General features: G+C 39.5%; 1 protein-coding gene across 7 annotated transcripts in view; it reads right to left on the minus strand.

The window, feature by feature from the left end:
• The window catches only part of stau2 (staufen double-stranded RNA binding protein 2), a 268,314-nt gene that overhangs the window by 77,463 nt on the left and 168,646 nt on the right, over positions 1-22,205 (minus strand). For all 7 annotated transcript variants that reach the window (XM_078398161.1, XM_078398164.1, XM_078398158.1 and 4 more), the window contains one exon: positions 7,552-7,665. In XM_078398161.1, coding sequence (XP_078254287.1) covers positions 7,552-7,665 — 114 coding nt within the window. The remainder of the gene's footprint in view (positions 1-7,551; positions 7,666-22,205) is intronic.

The raw sequence follows: 22,205 nt of genomic DNA on the forward strand, positions 1-22,205 counted from the left end.
GCACCATCATTGCAAACTGGGGTATGTGTACCGCTTTACTTCCTGAAGTCGATCACTATCTCCTTTTTCTTGCTGACATTGAGAGAAAGGTTTGCTGTCTCAACACTAGCACACAAGGTTCTCAATCTCCTTCCTGTACTCCGTCTCTTCATTATTTGATATCCGTTCCACAATGGTATGTCCCCAACATCTCTCACCAACCTCTATAGATGTGCCATAAAAAGCATTTTATTGGGATGCATCACAGGGTTTGGGAACAGCTCCATCCAAGACCGCAAGAAATTGCAGAGAATTGTGGACGCAGCCCAGACCATCACACAAACCGACCTCCCTTCAATTGACTCCATTTATACCTCACGCAGCCTCAGCATGGCCACCAGGATAATCACGGATGAGTCGCACCCTGGCCACTCCCTCTTTTCCCCTCTCCCATCGGGTAAAAGGTACAGAAGTGTGCAAACGCACACCTCCAGATTTTCAGGGACAGTTTCTTCCCAGTTATAATCAGCCAACTGAACCATCCCACCACAACTGGAGAGCAGTCATGAACTACTATCTACCACATTGGAGACCCTCAGACTATCTTTGATTGGACTTTACTGTACTTTATCAAGCATCAAATGTTGTTCACGTTATTCCCTTTATCATGTATATGTACACTGTGGATGCCTCGATTGTAATTATGTATTGTCTTTCTGCTGACTGGTTAGCACGCAACAGACGCTTTTCACTGTACCTCGGTACACGTGACAATAAACTAAACTAAACTAATTTACTGGTATCACAGTCAGAGAAGTTCATTGACAGCATGAACAAGCAAGAGATCTTTGAGATGGTTTTGTCTCTTCCGCCTGCTCCTAAACTGCAGTTACTTGTCAGATAGCTAAATGGCAAGGCTGAGTAGCATACAACACATGATTATGATTCTTAATAATGGCTCTGCCAAGTATAGTGGAACTATTCCACAGTGGTCCAGGTAACAAAAATACTATTTAACTGCGTCACCATTTGCTCCATAACAAAGCATGCGACCACATGGCTTTCATTGGATGGATGCAGCCCACAAGAATGCATGGGCTATACACTCAAGTCATATGCCATGCTGTCACTGAACATTTCTGGCTGACCAGTAGCCAACTTTTGTTTGCCTTCCTTCCCTAAATGCAGTCTGCAAGAGGGGCAAGCAATGACCTACATACTTCCCTACCTATTATCACACAATACTTAAATATTCAATGAGTGTTATTCCTTTCCGTTTAATTGTCTCTCAGAGTTGGAACCTCCTGAACTCAAGACAAGGTTTATTAAAGAAGATAGACACAAAAAGCTGGACTAACTCAGCGGGACATGCAGCATCTCTGGTGAGAAGGAATAGGTGACGTTTTGGGTCGTGACCCTTCTTCAGATGTAAAAGTCTTGTGTTTCCAACATGAACCAAGAGAACTCTTCACTGAAGTGCTTATACACCAACATGCAAACTTCCAGCCACCATAAATTACATTCCACCAGATTGGAATAGATTAGGTTGTTATTGTTTTCAGCTCCAGTATAAACACTGTCAAAGTTATATTGAAAGTTTAAGGAAATCAACTCGCTTGCCATGAAGCACAGAAAACTTCAAGGTAATCTTTGCAAAAATTATTCGGAAAAGTGGCAAACATAATTTGTTCTCTGCATTGAAGTGTTAAACCATGTGTGACAAATGCCAGCAACCCCAAAGTTGGCCGATTCGTGATGCTCAGAGCTTTGCTTTCTCTCGGCAGACTGGATCACTAGTCTGTGGGGGCAGAAGCATGGTTCTCCACGGTCAGGAGAGCATGCCTCGCCTAAATTGCTTTTGCCGAAATGTAGTCTGACCATCAGAACTGCGTATGCCATCAAAGGCAAATGCTTATCCTTTTGGTAGGTCCTTATGGAAAGTACTTAACAACATTGCATCACTGCATTCAGGTCAATAGACAATAGGTGCAGGAGGAGGCCATTCGGCCCTTCGAGCCTGTACGCACCGCCATTCAATGTGATCATGGCTGATCATTCTCAATCAGTACCCCGTTCCTGCCTTCTCCCCATACCCCCTGACTCCGCTATCCTTAAGAGCTCTATCTAGCTCTCTCTTGAATGCATTCAGAGAATTGGCCTCCACTGCCTTCTGAGGCAGAGAATTCCACAGATTCACAATTCTCTGACTGAAAAAGCTTTTCCTCATCTCAGTTCTAAATGGCCTACCCCTTATTCTTAAACTGTGGCCTCTTGTTCTGGACTCCCTCAACATTGGGAACATGTTTCCTGCCTCTAACGTGTCCAACCCCTAAATAATCTTAAACGTTTCGATAAGATTGGACTTGGAGGGCCGAAAAGGCCTGTTTCCGGCTGTATATATATGATATGATATATGAAGATTCTTTCGATAAGGTCCTTCCAATGGACACATTACCATTCGCGTGGTGACATGACGGTATTGGAAGAGCTCTGGGTTTTCATCTATTTCTTGTTCATTTCAGCAAACGTATCACTCCATTCTTGTAAAAGATTCCTGCACTCTCAGAAAATGGGATGGAAGCCGAGTGTCCATAAAGTGGTGTTTAGCTCCCTTTCAAATGCATTTCATTTCGCAAGGATAACATTCTTATTTCTGTCGAATTAAGTTCCCTTATTAATATCACCAATGATGTTTAAGCGAGTTGATTTCCTTAAACTTTCAATATAACTTTGACAGTGTTTATACTGGAACTGAAAACAATAACAACCTAATCTATTCCAATCTGGTGGAATGTAATTTATGGTGGCTGGAAGTTTGCATGTTGGTGTGTAAGCACTTCAGAGAAGAGTTCTTGGTATCTCCATAAAATCTGTGGGGAAACTTCAGCTGAGAGCAATTACTCTAAAAATTGATGCAACACAAAATTAAAATTAAGATATTATTAACTTTTTTGGAAATTAATTTCATATACATCCTTCAAATTGAATTAAAAAGCTGGCAAAGCTGGTTTCAACTAAATTGCATATCAATTTACATTGAATGCCAGCAGCTAACTCACGGAGCAGCACAACAATTTTTAATTGCGATGTAAAAATTACACAACTGACTACATTTTGCTGGCAAGGGATAACAAATTCCTCGCACTTTTTGTTATAAATCCAAAATAACACTGCTTCAATTGCCAACTAATTACATCCGCTTTGAATGTTTGAAACTGTTGAGAAGACACAGCTTTGATGATACGATGAAATATTTACCATTAACAAACTAAAGAATTTTCAAATACTTCCCCAAACTTGCACGCATAGATTCAAATTTCTGAATTGCAAGCTTCCCTCAAAATTGAAATTAATTAGTGTTCATAACACTGGAGTACCTGATAATTCTTCTGATCTTCCGATAGTAATGGTGTTTACAGTCCCTCTGAAATGATAATCCTTTGATGCCATACAAAAGTTTATTTTATAATTGAGAACTGTGGAACTAATGATCTGTACACAATTTCAATTTTTTTTTTTTTTTTAATGTCACTCTTACACAAATTTTGTTCTGGTTTTGTCTTCCTAAAGTAATGTTAAGGAATATACTGGGCATTTCTTTAACTGGAATAGACCTTTTTTTCAACAGACAGCTCATTCCAGAGTGAAAAGATTTCAACAGCTGCTGTCTTGGTGACATTAAGGACCCCATCGGAGGTGTCCTGCTGCACTAATGTCTTAGAAATGTTTAAAAGAAACTTCAAACAATCTGCATCCAGTAGGCGGTAGAAAGCTCACCACAGGATTCATTTGAAGACCAGTCCAGCAGTCACTCAGTCATGAATCAGAACTGTCAGTGACTGTCCAGTTAATAAACAGGTGTCAATGGACCGTGAAACAAACTTGGTCTATTGCTCCCACTGAAGATATCTTAAAAACTATGCCTTTTTGATATTTGAAAATTATTGCTTGTTACTGTATTATGATGAGAGAAAAGTACTGAAGTGCTGTTGAATGTTATTGCAAATATACATTACTATGTAGCTCTCATTGTAAACTGATGTTCAACATGGGTAATTCTTCTTAATTTTATTTCAGCTTTGAGATGGGGGTTGGGGGTGAATAGTGAATAGATTAAAGTAAAAACAACAGTGAAAAGTGCCAGTGTTGTGTGTGGGATCCACTGTTTTGCAGTCAGTGAGTATGACAAAACCTAATTACCACTGCGGTACTTCAGTCACAAAGGAGTACATTAAGACTCCAATATATTTCAGTAACCTTGGGATTTTGGTGGTGCTGGACTATTGTATACAACTCTTGTCAATACCCCAGGCAACTTGTAATGCACTTTTTGTTTTAAATGCACACAAATTGTATATTTTTTTGTTTTCAGAGTACCAGGTGAATTCAAAGAGAACAGGAAAAACAAAATTTGGTAAGTTTACAAAGAAACAGAACCCAGGTGAGTTCCAAGGAGTGAGGGAAATTTGCCCCCAGTGAGTTTACTTGTGGGAGACTGGGATCCAAATGGATTCATAAGGAATGTGTAATAAAAACGAACCGCACAAGCTGGTTTATACCAAAGATAGACACACTAAGCTGGAGTAACTCAGCGGGACAGGCAGCATCTCCGGGTGACGTTTCGGGTCAAGCCCCTTCTTCAGACTGAGAGTCCGGGGGAGAGGGTGGCACAGAGAAAAGGAGGGGTAAGATGCGAAAAGGACACATTGTAGTGTACAAGGAGTTTCCTTTCTGTCCTCTCAGAATCTTTAGCAGATCATATTCAAACAAAATTGAGGGAAGAAAGCAACTAAGACAGCGGATTCATTTTCGTTTCAGAAAATAATAGGCTTTATGAGTAGGTTATGTTCACATGACATGACCCCTTCTCTTAAGGACCTTTGTTAAAGAAAAAATGAAGCAGGAGAACAGAAAGGTTAAAAAGGTTTTTGTTTTTGCATGGAAAAACTAGGTCAAAGATTTGCAAAATAAATTTCTATTGAATCTATAACCGGAATTTCCCTATAAAAAAGTGAACAGAAATAGAATGTACTATCTAAATAAACTGTACCCAAGTTACCATGAATTAGCTGTCATTACTGATAATGAAGTAGAATATCCATATAAACTCTTAACAAATTGATGCTGAATTAATGTTTTTCCAGTTATTTGGTCTTCTTGTCTTCACTTCACCAACCCCAACAAGTCCCATCTTTGAACTAGATGTCTGGATCCACTGAGTAATTGTTGTACTTAATTTTTTTGCCACAAGAAACTGAATTAACTATCTTAAACAAGACGGAACAGAATAATGGTGAAAATGTACAGCAACATAACATTTTATTTATTCTTTAACTAATCCTTGCAGGTATTTCTGCCTGTCAAGAGATCGTGTGGGCCAACGATCATAGGAAATTTCAACCCCTGTAGTCACAGATTTAATCTCAGAAGACTAATTCTTAAACCTGTTCTTTAAACTTTTCAAACTAATGAATAACTTTGTTAGTCGTTAGCCGTGCTGTTGGGGGAGGGGAGAGGGGCAACCCATCAACTATTTTAAGAACAACTGTCCTCATTCACTTCACTGAAGGAAATGGATCTCTGGTAAATCAATCAAAGGTGCCAGAACCCATTTAGGAATCTATAGTCCTCTCTCATGGCTGGACATGAATGGCTACTTTCGTTTATTGGAACAGAATTTGGGAGCCAACAGAGCAATCTTTTATGAGGGCAATTTCCACTCTTTTTCATACTAATTTAGCATTTTCATGCAACAGTAGCTTAAGCAAGATTTTTTTTAAACAAATTGTTTATCATCATAATGAAAATTGTTACTCATTTACAACATACAATGGTAAATCTATTTGTGGTAATGACCAAACCTTCAAAAGTACATGAAGCTTTAGCATCAGAGCAAGTGAACATAGTAGACTCTATCTTCTGCGGAGTTAATTTCATGCTCCAATAAAGATCAACAATGAATCTAGTCCTCCTACATTAATGCTTGAATGAAACTGATGTTATCTTTGTAGTATTGTGCTGTAATTAATTCAGGAATAATAAGTTTTCAATTAAGTTACATTTTCTGCTAATATTTCCAACTCTAGTGAAATTCAACCCTTGCGTTGAAAAAACAACTCTTCAGTAAACTTTCTCTCAAATGAAATTCTAAACGGGTTACGTTTTTGAATATTATCTACTAAAGTATATATTTAATAGGGAGATGGTCGAAAACCACAAGACAGATCTTCTCTCCTGTACTTGAGCATTTGTCAGGATTTGACGATGAATCTGTGCAGAAGACCCGGTTTCCAACAATGGTGCTTTCTAGGTTGTTGGTTGCAATTTCTGCCCTGTTGCCAGTGCTCCATCACTAGTTTCCTTCTGGAGGCCAATGGGCCAACATGATGTTCTGCAGATTTCCCAGCACTTAGGCTTGAAAATTTACCTGAAACTGTGCTGTACTATACCTGACAGTCCCCATTCAAATAAACAGGAGACATTGGCTCAAAAGAGAAAGGAAAAATTATTTCATTATTTAAGTCAGCTTTAACAATTTAAATTGATCTTTAAATTTCAATTTGTTATGTGTCTTTTACAGCTTTACATTGTAAAGGGAGATGCTTTAATATTTAATGGCATATATTTTAATATACATTAATATTTAAATATTTAGTTAAAATATTTTTCAAAGATTTTTCATGTTTTGTTGTATTTTTTTAACAAATATATAAGATATTAATTGAACATTTGTGACATTCACAAACTTTCAGTGGCCACAACCATTCTGCCAGATTTGACAGTGAAAGAGCCCGGCTGGAAGGCCCACACTCATTCTTACAGACATTATCCAAGTTGCCTCCACTAAGAAGTCCCCTGAGTCACTCTCCACATGCCAAAGTGTGGGGCTCCCAGGCACCACTGTGCTGGAAGAACCAGTGTGGCCTGGAACAGATAGCCAGCAATCCTGAAGCAACAGAGACCTTCCCTTCACATTTAGCCATGCACTGGAAGAAAGGACTCAAATTTAGTTTACTTTAGAGATACAGAGCGGAAACAGGCCCTTCGGCCCACCGGATCCGCATCGACCAGCGATCCCCACATATTAACACTATCCTATACACACTAGGGACAATTTTTACATTTATCAAGCCAATTTAGCTACATACCTGTACGCCTTTGGAGTGTGGGAGGAAACCCACGCGACCACGGGGTGAGCGTACAAACTCATTACCGACAGCACCCGTCGGGATCGAACCTGGTTCTCCGGCGTTGCAAGTTCTGGAAGGCAGCAACTCTACCGCTGCGCCACCGTGCCGCCCTAAGGTCAAATTCCAGACTTTGCTGATATTTAATCACCATATTTTTCTCAGATCACAAGTTGCCACATCATGGATAAACCAAGCAAAGGATTTTAAAAGTATCATGGTCACCATTTCACCATTAACAACCAAACAGCCCAACCTTATGCCAATTAATGTGCTAGTGATTGCCAGTCTGCCTCTTGGTCTAGTGACACATATTAGACAATAACAAATAAAAATGTAACATTTGTTGTCAGCTTGAATATAGATGATATTTTTGGTCATTTACCTGATCACGACTAGCTTCAATGGAACTTCCTATGCCGTGAAAGGTTATTTGCACAGGTGAAAGTGTCAGGTAGGTCATACATTCTTTGCCGTTCTGCATATCACTGTACTGCACCTAGAAAAATAATGATATATAGCACAGAAATAAAACCTATGACCAAGTTGTAACATGCTTCAAATAAAATTAGAGTCAACATCAGATCTACTAAAGTAAACTCCCATTGTAAATGTTTCATTATGCAAATATAATTGGAATTAGTTTATTCAGGGTTAAACATATATTTGAATGATTTAGTCCAGTTAAAGGAGTAGACTTGATAGAAAATGAAGGTATTTTTATTGGCTACTGCCCTACTATTGGCAGGAGCTACTCAGTCCCGACAGCATAAAAGATTTTCAGCACACCTGACAATAATAAACCTAAAAAAGATTATCCATGATTATGTGAAATGCTCAATTAGCCAATTGACTAAAGATTCATTAGAGTCAATTCCTTTCTCAATACAGGTAAGGAAATGCACAGGGAAGTATAACTTTTGTAACTGACATGTTTGTTATATTAAGTACATAAATGTAAAATAAAAGATCTTAACAAACAGCATGAAATTGGCCAATCAACAAGAATAAAAGTCTTCTTGGTTTCTTACACATGAGAAAACGGTAGGTTCGGCAGTTAGGCCTCAATGTGTCAGACTCAATTTTAACCTGAAAATCTGAAAAATTCCCTGATACAGCACACAGAAATATTTTTGAAATAATCTTTCATAAATGTCCACTTAGCAGAAACGATGTCTGCTGCCGCCTCTATGAACGGGAGGCAGGGGGTTAATCACCGAGTCATATTTTTGTAAATGCAATCTTTCTCGCGTTTCAATGTTTAACAGGTTCCGAATAGGATTTATGTTCAACTACTTATTCATACATTTGAACCATTTTCTCTCACGGTGGTGTTCATCAAACTGCTTCATCCAAGTGTAGTTCCATTATGCTGTGGAGGCTATGAAAGTGCAAACACTGTTTGAGCTGTTCATCAAAAACGTAAATATTGCAGCTGTCTCAGATCGGTGAAATGAAACATTGATCTCTTACTTTCAATTTTGACCTCTATTTATGAGAAGTAGAGGATCCTAAAAACTTTCATCACATAGTTTGCATTACACTGGACAAAACCTGTGATTGAAATGGCAAAATTTAAAAATACAGTATTATTACTTTAAAAACTGACATCATGAATTCCAGAATTTGCACCCTGAAAGCATCATATCCCACAGACTACCTTGCTGATATCATCCAGATATAACCAATAAAAAAATACTGATTTAATGTGAATTTCAATGTCTATTGTCTATATTCTTGGTGTAAAAAGCTACTGAAATGTAGTATACAGTGCCCTCCATAATGTATGGTACAAAGACCGATCATTTATTTATTTGCCTCTGTACTCCACTATTTGAAATTTGTAATAGACAAAAAGTAAATCACATGTGGTTAAAGTGGACATTGTCAGATTTTATTAAAGGCCATTTTAATACATTTTGGTTTCACCATGTAGAAATTACAGCTGTATATATACCTAGTCCCCCCATTTCAGGGCACCCCAATGTTTGCTCAGGTGTGTTTAATTGCCTCCTTAATGCAGATATAAGAGAGGTCTCAGCACCTAGTCTTTCCTCCAGTCTTTCCATCACCTTTGGAAACTTTTATTGCTGTTTATCCACATGAGGACCAAAGTTGTGCCAATGAAAGTCAAAGACTCCATTATGAGACTGAGAAACAAGAATAAAACTGTTAGAGACATCAGCCAAACCTTAGGCTTACCAAAATCAACTGTTTGGAAAATCATTAAGAAGAAAGAGAGCACTGGTGAGCTTACTAATGGCAAAGGGACTGGCAGGCCAAGGAAGACTTCCACAGCTGATGACAGAAGAATTCTCTCTACAATAAAGAAAAATCCCCAAACACCTGTCCGACAGATCAGAAACACTCTTCAGGAGTCAGGTGTGGATTTGTCAATGACCACTGTCCGCAGAAGACTTCATGATCAGAAATACAGAGTGTACTGCAAGGTGCAAACCACTGATTAGCCGCAAAAATAGGATGGCCAGGTTACAGTTTGCCAAGAAGTACATAAAAGAGCAACCACAGTTCTGGAAAAAGGTCTGTGGACAGATGAGACGAAGATTAACTTATATCAGAGTGATGGTAAGAGCAAAGTATGGAGGAGAGAAGGAACTGCCCAAGATCCAAAGCATACCACCTCACCTGTGAAACACAGTGGTGGGGGTGTTATGGCCTGGGCATGTATGGCTGCTGAAGATACTGGCTCACTTATCTTCATTGATGATGTAACTGCTGATGGTAGTAGCATAATGAATTCTGAAGTGTATGGACACATCCTATCTGCTCGTTCAAACAAATGCCTCAAAACGAATTGGCCGGCGGTTCATTCTACAGCAAGACAATGATCCCAAACATACTGCTCAAGCAACAAAGGAGTTTTTTCAAAACTAAAAAATGTTTAATTTTTGAGTGGCCAAGTCAATCACCTGACCTGAACCCAATTGATCATGCCTTTTATATGCTGAAGAGAAAACTGAAGGGGACTAGCCCCCAAAACAAGCATAAGCTACAGATGGCTGCAATACAGGCCTGGCAAAGCATCACCAGAGAAGACATCCAGCAACTGATGATGTCCATGAATCGCAGACTTCAAGCAGTCATTGCATGCAGAGGATATGCAACAAAATACTAAACATGACTACTTTCATTTACATGACATTGCTGTGTCCCAAACATTATGGTGCCCTGAAATGGGGGGACTATGCATAAACACTGCTGTAATTTCTACATGGTGAAACCAAAATGTATAAAAATTGCCTATATTAAAATCTGACAATGTGCACTTTAACCACATGTGATTTTTTCCATTACAAATCTCAAATTGTGGAGTACAGAGGCAAATAAATAAATGATGGGTCTTTGTCCCAAACATTATGGAGGGCACGGTATCTCGTTGAGCTTTCCTCACTTTCCCTCCAGGCCTCAGGTAGTCCGTGGTGTCCATTTCACTGTATTTAAAAGCCGCTGGAAATTAACTGAAACAATTCTTTTCACCAGAAAACCAAAATCAAATCCCGAGTTTTTAAGAATGAGGGATGATACACACGAGCGTTCAAAAAATGAATTGTGCATACATTATAGTTATCTGTTCAGAAGCTTCGGGGGAAAAGTGCCAAATTCCAATAAGTATAACCAACTAATCTTTCAACACTGTATTTATCAAACCTCTTTTCATCCCCAGGAATAAAAAGGTCACAGACTGATGCATGTGAGCAATGTCAGATGACAACAATTGTTTCAGTTAATTTCAATGATTACCAGAGACTTTTAAGTTCAGTGAAACAGACAACACATCCAGCCCATGGCCAAGAGAGCAGTGTCAAGGGAGATGCCCCTGGTTCAACACTCATTCTGCACCAAAAGCTGGAGGAACTCAGCGGGTCAGACGGCATCTCTGGAGAAAAGGAATAGGTGACGTTTCGGGTCGAGAGCCTTCTTCAGACTCAACTGAAAACATCACCTATTCCTTTTCTCCAGAGATGCTATCTGACCCGCTGAGTTATTCCAGTTTTTTATGTCTATCTTCGGCTTAAACCAGCATCTGAAGTTCCTTCCTACATCATAGATTCTGGGTCAGTCTGTAACTTCCTGAGCCAAAGGGACTAGAAATATATTCCTGACCCTGAGCATCAGATGGCAGAACAAGCATCCTCCCATTCCACTGGAGTCACATTTTAATTAAACATGCAATCATAGCCAAGTTTTCTGTTTATATTTATTTTAATATATTTTTGCTTTTAATTAATTAACTGAACTTCATACAAATGAAAACAAATTTTTGCCATTTTCAGTTTAAAAAAATTGCTTCAGTTAATATCAATGATGACCAGAAAATTTGAAGTACAGTGAAACAAACAACATGACCCACCAAAGGCTGAGAGGACAGTGTTGTGGGAGGCTGGTGGTTGTCATTCACAGCCTGATCTCCCCATGGATGAGTTGCTGAACAGAGGTCACAAAGTGTAGTGGCATGAGCTTCTCGAGGGCCTGCAGCCATATGAATTTAATGCAGTTATAGTACAGGCAATAGACAATAGGCACAGGAGTAGGCCATTCGGTCCTTCGAGCCAGCACCACCATTCACTGTGATCAGGGCTGATCATCCACAATCAGTACCCCGTTCCTGCCTTCTCCCCATATCCCTTTAAGAGCTATCTTTAAGAGCTCTATCTATGATGTGGAGGGAGGGAGGTGGGGAATGGAGGGAGTGGGGTGGGGAAGCCTGAATGGTGGCTGGATCAAGTATGTTCTGGCCCATTATAATTAGTAGGATTCACAAACATAAATCAGCACTGCCCACAACTCCCATGTGTTCTAAAAGAATATAAGTATCACATTTTAAAATTAATCTCAGATTAAAACATGTGAGTGGCTTTGTCTAAAATGCATTCAAATTTAAAACATTGTGAATCAAAGCATGGCAAGGCATGGAAGTTTTCTGCTTTAAATATTTAAACCTCAGGGTCATTAAAGTTATTTATTTGTAATTTTAAATATTGAATTGAATCTGTTGCACACTTTCAGGTCACATAATAGACTGTTTTGCAACATCAAAGTGCGTGGAATAAAGGGTTATTGGTAATGTTGATTAAAATAAAGCACATAGAACAGAGAGCTTCTTACAAATGGAGGATGGTGAACAGTGGTGTCCCACAGTTCAATACAGGGACATTGCTCATATTAATGGCTTGAATATGGGCATGTGACATAAAAGGGCAGACATCATGGAGGTGTAATAAACAGAGGAGAAACTAATAAGATTACAAGAGGTTGCAGGCAGGTTAATAAAAGCAGGCATGCTCATGGCAGATGAAAAGGCACTGTTCTAAAGGGTATAAGACAAGAGGACATGTGACTGTATAATCATTGTAAAAAGACATGACATAATGAGAAACTGCATGATAAAAAATATATAGTATTCTATGCTTCATAAACAGAGGCAAAGGCTATAAAAGCAAGGAGATTATGTTGAGTCTTAATAAAAAGCTTGTTAAACCACAGCTGGAGCATTTAGGAAGGATTTGAGTATCTTGGAGAGGGTGGAGAAGAGATTTATACTGGAATGGTTCCATAGCAGAGGGATTTTAGATACAAGGTTGGGCTGGACTAGCTAGCATGAAACAGAAAATGTTGAAAATGTTCAGCAGGTTAGGAAGCAGCGTCACGGGAGAAAAAAATACAGTCAAGATTTCAGGAGAAGTTTGTCCTATGCTCCTTGGAGCAAGCAAGATCGAAAGGAGATTTGGTATTTGTGCACAAGGTCACAGTGGGTTTAGATAGGACAAATAGATTGCAGTTGTTCCCGGTGCCAGATAGTTCAGAGCAGGAAAATAGGTTCCAAGCAATGAATAACAAGACAGGGGAAGGAGAGGAGAAACAATTGCCTTCATAATGTTTCAGTACTCAGTGCCTGTACAGTTGGAGGAAACAATGAACCATGCCCTTGAAAAGGAAATTGGAAGGGCACGAGGAAAGAGATTGACTGAGACCAAACCTGACCCTCCGGCCAGATGTGGGAATGGGAGAGGATTCTGTCATCAGGTTCATGGAACCAGATGTGCTAATCAGAAAATGAGAATAGAATCATAAATTACCGAGTAGCCAGTTATGTTTTTAGTAATCACTAGCACGGTAGATAAGGTAACTTTTACAATGTTATCGTTGTAGACTTTCTTTGATAACGTTCCACTTGTGAACAAGTGAAAATGAAAGCACGCCGAATTTGAGGAAACTTTGCTCTTGGCTTGGCCTTTGTTTGGTAGATAAGAAATAGAATGAAAGCCTAAAACAAGGAAGGATGATAGTAAATCATCTTCCTGAAATTATAGACAGTTTAAATACACAGAACACTCTCCAGTGAATTTTTTTTGTGAAAAGCAATGATCTCCATGGATCAGCACTAGAGCATCAGTTTTTCACCAAATATATTAGTGCTTGGATAAAAGTGCAGAGAGTTTTCTGCCCAAATTGACAGATTATACTGAGAGGAGCAGTGTCGTAAGATCCACAGACAAAAGCAAGTATTTACAAAAAATATTAAAAAGTGAGTGAGCAGACTGTGCAAGCAGAGTTTAATGTGGGGAAGTAATGCCTTTGAATCCAAAAAAGGTAAATTGGAACATTTTCTTAATGTTTTGAAATTATGGACAGCAGAAGAGACCTTGGGGTGTTCTATTTACACAAATAAATAGTAATGGATCGGGAGGTATAATAAGAAAATAGAATAGAATCTTTTGTGTAATGAAGTTGGGGAACAAAGACTGGGTAAATATGATTCCATTGTTGAGAGCCTTGTCTGATCCTCTTTTGTTCTGCATTATGTTCTTAGGTCTATCTCTTAGAGAGGATGCATTGCTCTTAGAAAGATACATCACTGATTCATCAGCATAGTACCAAGGGGTAAAAGGTTGAATAGCATTTATATCCATATATAAATGCTTACAGTCACTTGAGTTGGTAAGTTGTGTAATAATCTGTGCCTCAATGCAGGCCACAGAAAGTTGAATGAATGAACGAACTATATGTTAGTCAACTTCCACTGCCTTTGTTAAGTATTGGCAAAAGTGCCAGTAGTAATATTACCAGTAATTAAACCTAGGAAGGAAATCATTCTAAGTCTAAATGGTTGTGGTTTTCACCTCCATCAGGCTGCAGGAGAAAGCCACCATGTGGCATAATCTAAACACAAACTGCTGGAGTAGCTCAACGAGTCAGGTACAACTGCAGTGGGAATGGTCAGATGACATTTAGGGTCTAGATCCTTCTTCAGACTGATCTGTTCTGTTGTCCATGTGGATAATTATTACTGCGTTAAATCTTTACAGTGGATTGTCAAATATATGGCAGGTCAGGCAGCATCTCTGGAGAAAAAGGATAGAAACATAGAAACATAGAAAATAGGTGCAGGAGTAGGCCATTCGGCCCTTCGAGCCTGCACCGCCATTCAATATGATCATGGCTGATCATCCAGCTCAGTAACCTGTACCTGCCTTCTCTCCATACCCCGATCCCTTTAGCCACAAGGGCCACATCTAACTCCCTCTTAAATATAGCCAATGAACTGGCCTCAACTACCTTCTGTGGCAGAGAATTCCACAGACTCACCACTCTCTGTGTGAAGAAATGTTTTCTCATCTCGGTCCTAAAAGACTTCCCACTTATCCTTAAGCTGTGACCCCTGGTTCTGGACTTCCCCAACATCGGGAACAATCTTCCCGCATTAGCCTCTCCAACCCCTTAAGAATTTTATATGTTTCAATAAGATCCCCCCTCAGTCTTCTAAATTCCAGCGAGTAAAAGCCTAGTCTATCCAGTCTTTCTTCATATGAAAGTCCTACCATCCCAGGGATCAATCTGGTGAACCTTCTCTGTACTCCCTCTAAGGCTAGAATGTCTTTCCTCAGATTAGGAGACCAAAACTGTAAACAATACTCCAGGTGCGGTCTCACCAAGGCCCTGAATGTCACACAAAATGTCACCCATCCTTTTTCTCCAGAGATGCTGCCTGACCCACTGAGTTACTCCAGCACTTTGTGTCTATCTTCAGATCAGAAATTAAACACTTACTTTCTTCTACATCTGATCATGGTTTTTCTTTCACAAAAGTGATGGAATTTTGCTTTAAAAAAATGAGAGTCCTTCAGAAAAAATTGTCGCCTAACATTGACAGTGAGTTAGAGGATTGAACTTCAGAAGTCTTATTGGGCCTTCTCCAAAATTCTGTAACTTTAAAAAAAATACTTCGGCCTAAACTCAGTAAATTTACAATGTTACAACAATGTATCTTGGAGGCGAGAACTCAAATTTAAAAAAAGGTCTTTTGGTCTTTCTTTACTTGTATGACGAAATCCTGTTATGCATTTAGAGACACAAGAGGCCAGAGACACTGGAACCTTCAGTAAAAAAAACAGATTACTGGAGAAACTGTTGCAGGAACAAATTGTTCCTCCATCAGATTGTTTGATGCTTAAGATTCCTGCAGTTCCTCCAGCAATTTAAAAAAAAATGTTATACCATTATTTACATTTGTCAACCTTTATTAGCATTTTGTGCTCCTTTAGAAACAGCCCAATTATCTCGTCCCATTTTCGGTCATTGTTTGCTTCTTCCACCCACTTCCTTTTGAAGATTTTGGAGCTCTCTTTTACCCACTACTTTGAGCCATTGGCACAGAAATCTGGCATCATATTCTCTAATCTCATCCAAATAATTGGTAAAACTCCAAAATTAATGTGAACTCGATTCCAGACAGTAGTGTTGGAAAATAACTGCAGATGCTGGTACAAATTGAAGGTATCACAAAATGCTGGAGTAACTCAGCAGGTCAGGCAGCATCAGTCTGAAGAAGGGTCTCGACCCGAAACGTCACCCATTCCCTCTCTCCTAGTTGCTGCCTGACCTGCTGAGTTACTCCAGCATTTTGTGATACCTTCAATTCTAGACAGAATCGTTAACTTTTCTCCTACTCCATCAAGAAGTGAGAGTAAAGATGCAACTCTGTCTTCGTATCCATATTTAGATAAGATGTTAAAATGTTGACAGCGATAACTTTTCTGATACATGTGTGTCCTGCATTTTATCGTATGAGCAAGATAATTTCACATTCAGACATTTATCCGACCCACTGGGACCACATTAACAATCTGAAACTGCACTTCAGGTCTCAGAGCAAAGCAAACAATGGGAACAAGGGTATGTAAATAAAACAGACTTTGTTCTTGTGTAGAGTTTCTATATTTTAAGAAGTTATTAATAATAACTTACATCAAGACAGAGGCATACATTTAGTTATGACCAGAGGACGAGGCATTCTTCCACCCCCTACTCTATAAAGAATAAAAGCATTAAGCTAATTCCCTGCAATGCTGGAGTTCCTTGATGTTTGTGCGACCACTGAATTTTGTATTTTTACTAACCCCAGCAGGTCCTAGACTAACTTCACGTCCATCAGACCTTTCTAGTAGCCACCCCCCTGTGGATTGTCCCACAGAGAGTGTGAAAAATGTCCACTATTTAATAGGATTCTGACTAGACCATCAGGGAAGGAAATGGAACAGCACAGTGATATATTACACAGTCATCACATCAAACAAATGTGTTTGATACAAATACTCTACATGGGTCTCAAGTAGTTATGTACTCACACAATTTATAATATTTGACACTAATTGTCGGTTCTCCGACAGCACAAACTAGTTGTATCCCAGACCTATTACCTTTTAAGTTTAAGTTTTAAACAGGAGACTTTCTGAAAGTCATTGCAGTTTAAATTGGCCTTGTGTTAAGATTAAAATAAATGTAGTGTTGTTATTAGGCACTTTAAGATCAATTAATTTCAAAATTTAATACCAATAATGTTATTTGTTATGTTATTTGTAATGATCGTAGTGTTGTGCAAAATATTTCTGCTTTTCTATTATTGTCCACAACAATGTCACCAATACACACTGATATCAGTGTAGAAAAGAACTGCAGATGCTGGTTTACACACAAGATAGACACAAAATGTTGGAGTAACTCAGCGGGTCTGGCAGCATCTCTGGAAAGAAAGAATGGGTAACATTTCGGGTCTGAAGAAGGGTCTTGAACCAAAACGTCACCCATTCCTTCTCTTCAGGGATGCTGCTTGTCCCGTTGAGTTACTACAGCATTTTGTGTCTACACCAATTTCAGTTGTCATTCACACACAAATAAAGCCAGTTCTTGGTATTTGGCAATTGTGTGCTGTCTTCAGCTGATCTTGTCGGAGCAGCATGATATATAATGTAACAAACTATCACTAGGAGTTTATCATTAGTAATGAGTTCTCAGAGAGGTGCTTACAAGATCTGAAGGATGGATTTAAAGGAAAGGAGAAACCTAAATGGAAAGTGTTCACATGGGATAAAATGCTCTTGTTCAGGTAACAATGAAAACAGAGAAAGGAACCACTTCTGAGCTCATGATATGACTCTTCAATTCTGTTTAACGGTCAGTTAAGGGGAGTTTTGGAGAATTATGTGACGACTACTTTAGAGACGATTTCCTGTGCCTTCAGGCAAAGGAAGATGAATCAAAGGGCTGCCTTTTAGTGCTGCAATGAAAGTCAACAACAATGTCCTTCTCAGCCGCCACTCTCAGTGCCCCAAAAATGCCTCACTCTGGAGGCTTTTCTGGCATTGGGGAGAGGTGATTGAGGGTCATAGGACAAGATCTTCACTGTGCAACAATTAAAATGCAGGCAGCAGCACAACAATGGGAAGGCCATATTTGATCTCACCAAAGCATTTGACACGAAGGTATCACAAAATGTTGGAGTAACTCAGCGGGTCAGGCAGCATCTCAGGAGAGAAGGAATGGGTGATGTTTCGGCTCTTCTTCAGAAAGCATTTGACACCATCTTTTGGAATGGACTGTGAAATATCCCCCTCAAATTTAGCTGCCCACAGAAACGTCTACCCATTTAACGCTTGATCATTCAATGCAACGCAAGCTTTACATGAACTAATGAGATTACAATATGGCCCCTGTCCTTGTCCCATTAATTTTCTCATTCTTTCACCATGCAGAACTGCACTTCATCGTCAATTTCCAGCAGGAATGGAGCTAATCTCCAGAACTAACAGCAGGATTGTTCATGCTACAGCAACTGCAGTCCAGAACCAAGGTCATCTGAACCTCCATTGTGCACACTCCAGTGCTGGCATTTGCACACACCTGAAAGCCAAGCTCAAAACCAACGTCGACTTATAAACCCAAAGCATACAAGAGGATTGGTTTTATACTCAACATCTGCAAGATAAGAATCATCCAGGAATCTACCCCAGCTGGACCATGTTGTTCCCTGCCAATAAAGGCTCATAGCTAGATCCTAGAAAATGTGGACCACACAAAAACTGTGCGTATGCAGCGGAAAGAGCTCATCATCTTAAAATCTTCCAACACACTCACAAAGTCACACACCTCCTACCCCATCAGTGGAAATGTCTGTGGCTATCACAATGGTCTCATGAGACACTTTAGAATCCGCAAAGTGGAAACAAGTCATTCTGGAGGAGTGTCTAAGTTATGTTATTGTTATGCTTTATTAATACATTGAATTGAATTGAATACTTTATTTTTGTGTAGAAAGGAACTGCAGATGCTGGTATATCAAAGATGGACACAAAGTGCTGGAGTAACTCAGCAGGACAGGCAGTATCTCTGGAGAAAAAGGATAGGTGACGTTTCGGGTCGGGACCCAAGAATTGTCCCGACCCGAAACGTCACCCATCCTTTTTCTCCAGAAATGCTGCCTGACCCACTGAGTTGCTCCAGCATTTGGTGTCCATCTTTATTAATACATTTCATTTTTAAGAATACTGTGTGCATTTCCACTTTAAACTTGCATGCAGTTGCAAGTACGCCCCATTTCTTGAGGGTGGCAATGCAGAAAGCAGCCACCGGTCCACATTATGTTCAGCAGTGAGTCCGTATAATTAATTAGTGAAACAAAGGCCAAGCCATTGCAGTTTACACTGCTGATGAGAACAAAGGTCCTGGGAATGCAGAATGCTATGTGTACAGTGCGTAAGTTTTGTTATTCATTTTTGATCCAGAAATTACAATTTCTTAGAGCTATATTAGTACTGAGCCAGACAAGCCTGCATTTGATAGAGACAATAAATATTCACAGCTAATCTAAATTAAAATCAATGTCAAAAATATCGAGTTAAATAAACCAGTAATATTCAGCACATCCACAAGCAGTTGTTTGCTCGTAAGATGGTGTTCACCATGCCTAACTTTATGCCATTGAGTATTTCTTAATGCTGTGCCATAGGGAAAAACACTTCACAAGTTTACAAGGCCAATAACATTATAAGGAATCAAAAAACAGGAGGGAAAACATTTTCATACTAATATGGTGGTAAAAAAACTAGAGATTATTTCTGAAGTATTATACACAACAATTAATGGCTGCATAGGACAAGTATTATTCCCCAGGAGGATATGGTGTAGAAGACAATCACATTCCAATGCACAAGCCAAGAAGAAAATTAATTGATCAAAATTCCATTTGCAGTAGCTCACCCACATGCACATACTCAAGAAACAGACAGGAAATCCTTGGAAAGCATATCAAATTGCCCAAACTGCTGGTGTCAGTAAGATCATTGTTACTCTCAGGAAATAAAGTAATCAACGTAAAAAAAACATTAAAATACTATCGTCGATATAAGCAGAAGAAAAAAATCCAGGGCAGAATTTGTACATACAAAACCATCTATTGTAAGCTTCAAAACATTCTAAACAAAAAAAAGCTACAGATGGTACTTTCTTCCATAAACACATTTCAGTAACAATGGACATTTCTGCTAATAATTCAGAAATCATCGTGCAGGCATAACTAAGAGTGCAGTGTACAATTTAATTTTATATAGTTGGAAACAACTGGATGCAAGACCTCAGTCACATTCTGCAGGGATTACAAAATTCCACATACAAGAGCAACATGTGTACTTAATAAAGATCATGTTCTATATATATCTGCTAAATCTGCATTAACTGCTGTAAAAAACACTGGAGATGATCACAATTCACCCAATTGATCCTTCCTCCAAAACACCTTCACTGTCATCCAGCTGCATGGATCTGGACATGATCCATGAGGCTGGATGGGCGGCACGGTGGCGCAACGGTAGAGTTGCTGCTTTACAGCGAATGCAGCGCCGGAGACTCAGGTTCGATCCTGACTACGGGTGCTGTACTGTAAGGAGTTTGTACGTTCTCCCCGTGACCTGCGTGGGTTTTCTCCGAGATCTTCGGTTTCCTCCCACACTCCAAAGACGTACAGGTATGTAGGTTAATTGACTGGGTAAATGTAAAAATTGTCCCTAGTGTGTGTAGGATAGTGTTAATGTGCGGGGATCGCTGGGCGTCGCGGACTTGATGGGCCGAAAAGGACTGTTTCCGCGCTGTATCTGAAATATGAAAATAATAATTATTATCTATCCAGTTGTCAGGCAATTGCCAATAATGGCTACTCTTTGCAGGTTCACAGAATGTCCACTGTCATCCCAAAGGACCTCTCTTGATTGTCTCCATTCTCTCACTGTTTTTTGCCAGAATCATCCGAAAGTAATTTAGTTTAGTTTAGTTTAGAGATACAGCACAGAAACAGGCCCTTCGGCCCACCGGGTCCGACCAGCAATCCCCACACGTTAACACTATCCTACACCCACTAAGGATCATTTTTACATTTACCAAGCCAATTAACCTACAAACATGTACATCTTTGGAGTGTGGGAGGAAACCGAAGATCTCGGAGAAATCCCATGCAGGTCACGGGGAGAACATACAAACTCCGTACAGACAGCACCCGTAGTCAGGATCGAACCCGAGTCTCTCATTCGCTGTAAGGCAGCAACTCTACCGCTGTGCCACCGTGTCATATGTTCACATTAAAAACTATCATCACAACTTCAAAATAATCCTTCTTGATCTTTTCAAAGTCTTTAGATTGGCAGTAATCAAAATTGAAGCAAAAAAGAAAATAGTGCATGAGGGAACCTGAAATACCCCCAAAATTGCGAGAATTGCACCAATAATCAGGTGGCATCTGAGGAGAAAAAAGTTCAACCACATTTCACGTTGATGAGCTTTCATCAGAAGTTTGAAGATAAGCTTTCCTCAAGGTGCAAAGAAGGGGGGAAGGTGGGGAGAGAACAAAGGGAATTTCTGTGGTGGTGTGGAGGCCAACAGAAACTGAACGTCTCGAGTGCCGGGGCCAGCAAATGAGAGTGTTTTGAAGACTTGTTAATTGCAACTCATCTGTCTGGAGGCAATGCAAATGGGAAGAAATGGATGAGGACACAAGAGATGGAAAAATAAATAATGCCAGACCTGTGAGACGTAGAAGCCCGCAGTTGCTGGAAACCCCAAATAAATAAATAAATCATTGCAAGAAAAACCCGCAGGTCAGGCAGCATTTGTGGAAAGAGAAAAACAAAGTTAATGGTGATCTATCATCAGGCATGACAAGTCTGGATATAAACTGGAAAGGGGGTCATCTTGTTAAATCCCAAGCACTGATAGGTGTCAAATCAGAAGATCCGATGCTATTTCCTGGGCATGAATTGGCTTTGTCAGTACAATGTAAGGGACAAAAGAGAGAGAGAGAGAGGTCAGAGTGGGGGTGGGATAGAAAAATAAAGCAACATTTCAAAGGAAAAAGCAGTGATGAAATGTACCATGATTACATTGTACAACGATTACATTGAGATAAGAGAATGTAGGTGCGATTGGGGAGGGTCAAGAGCATGAAAGTACCAATGCACAGCATGAAGCATAGATAGCGGAGTGCAAAGGGAACAGAGATCAAAAAACAATGAACTGCATGAACAAACATGTAATCACGAGTGAATCCAAAATGTGACGGGTGGAATTTCATATGGTATCGATATAGAATAATTTTGACCCAGGAATATTCGCTAAAAGATAACACCTTCACTTTGATCTCTCCACACTTGGCTGGTTATACTGTTCCAACAACGCCCAGCATAGGCTTGAGGAACA

Source organism: Rhinoraja longicauda, chromosome 4 (assembly GCF_053455715.1).
Source record: "Rhinoraja longicauda isolate Sanriku21f chromosome 4, sRhiLon1.1, whole genome shotgun sequence".
NCBI classification, from domain to species: domain Eukaryota; kingdom Metazoa; phylum Chordata; class Chondrichthyes; order Rajiformes; family Arhynchobatidae; genus Rhinoraja; species Rhinoraja longicauda.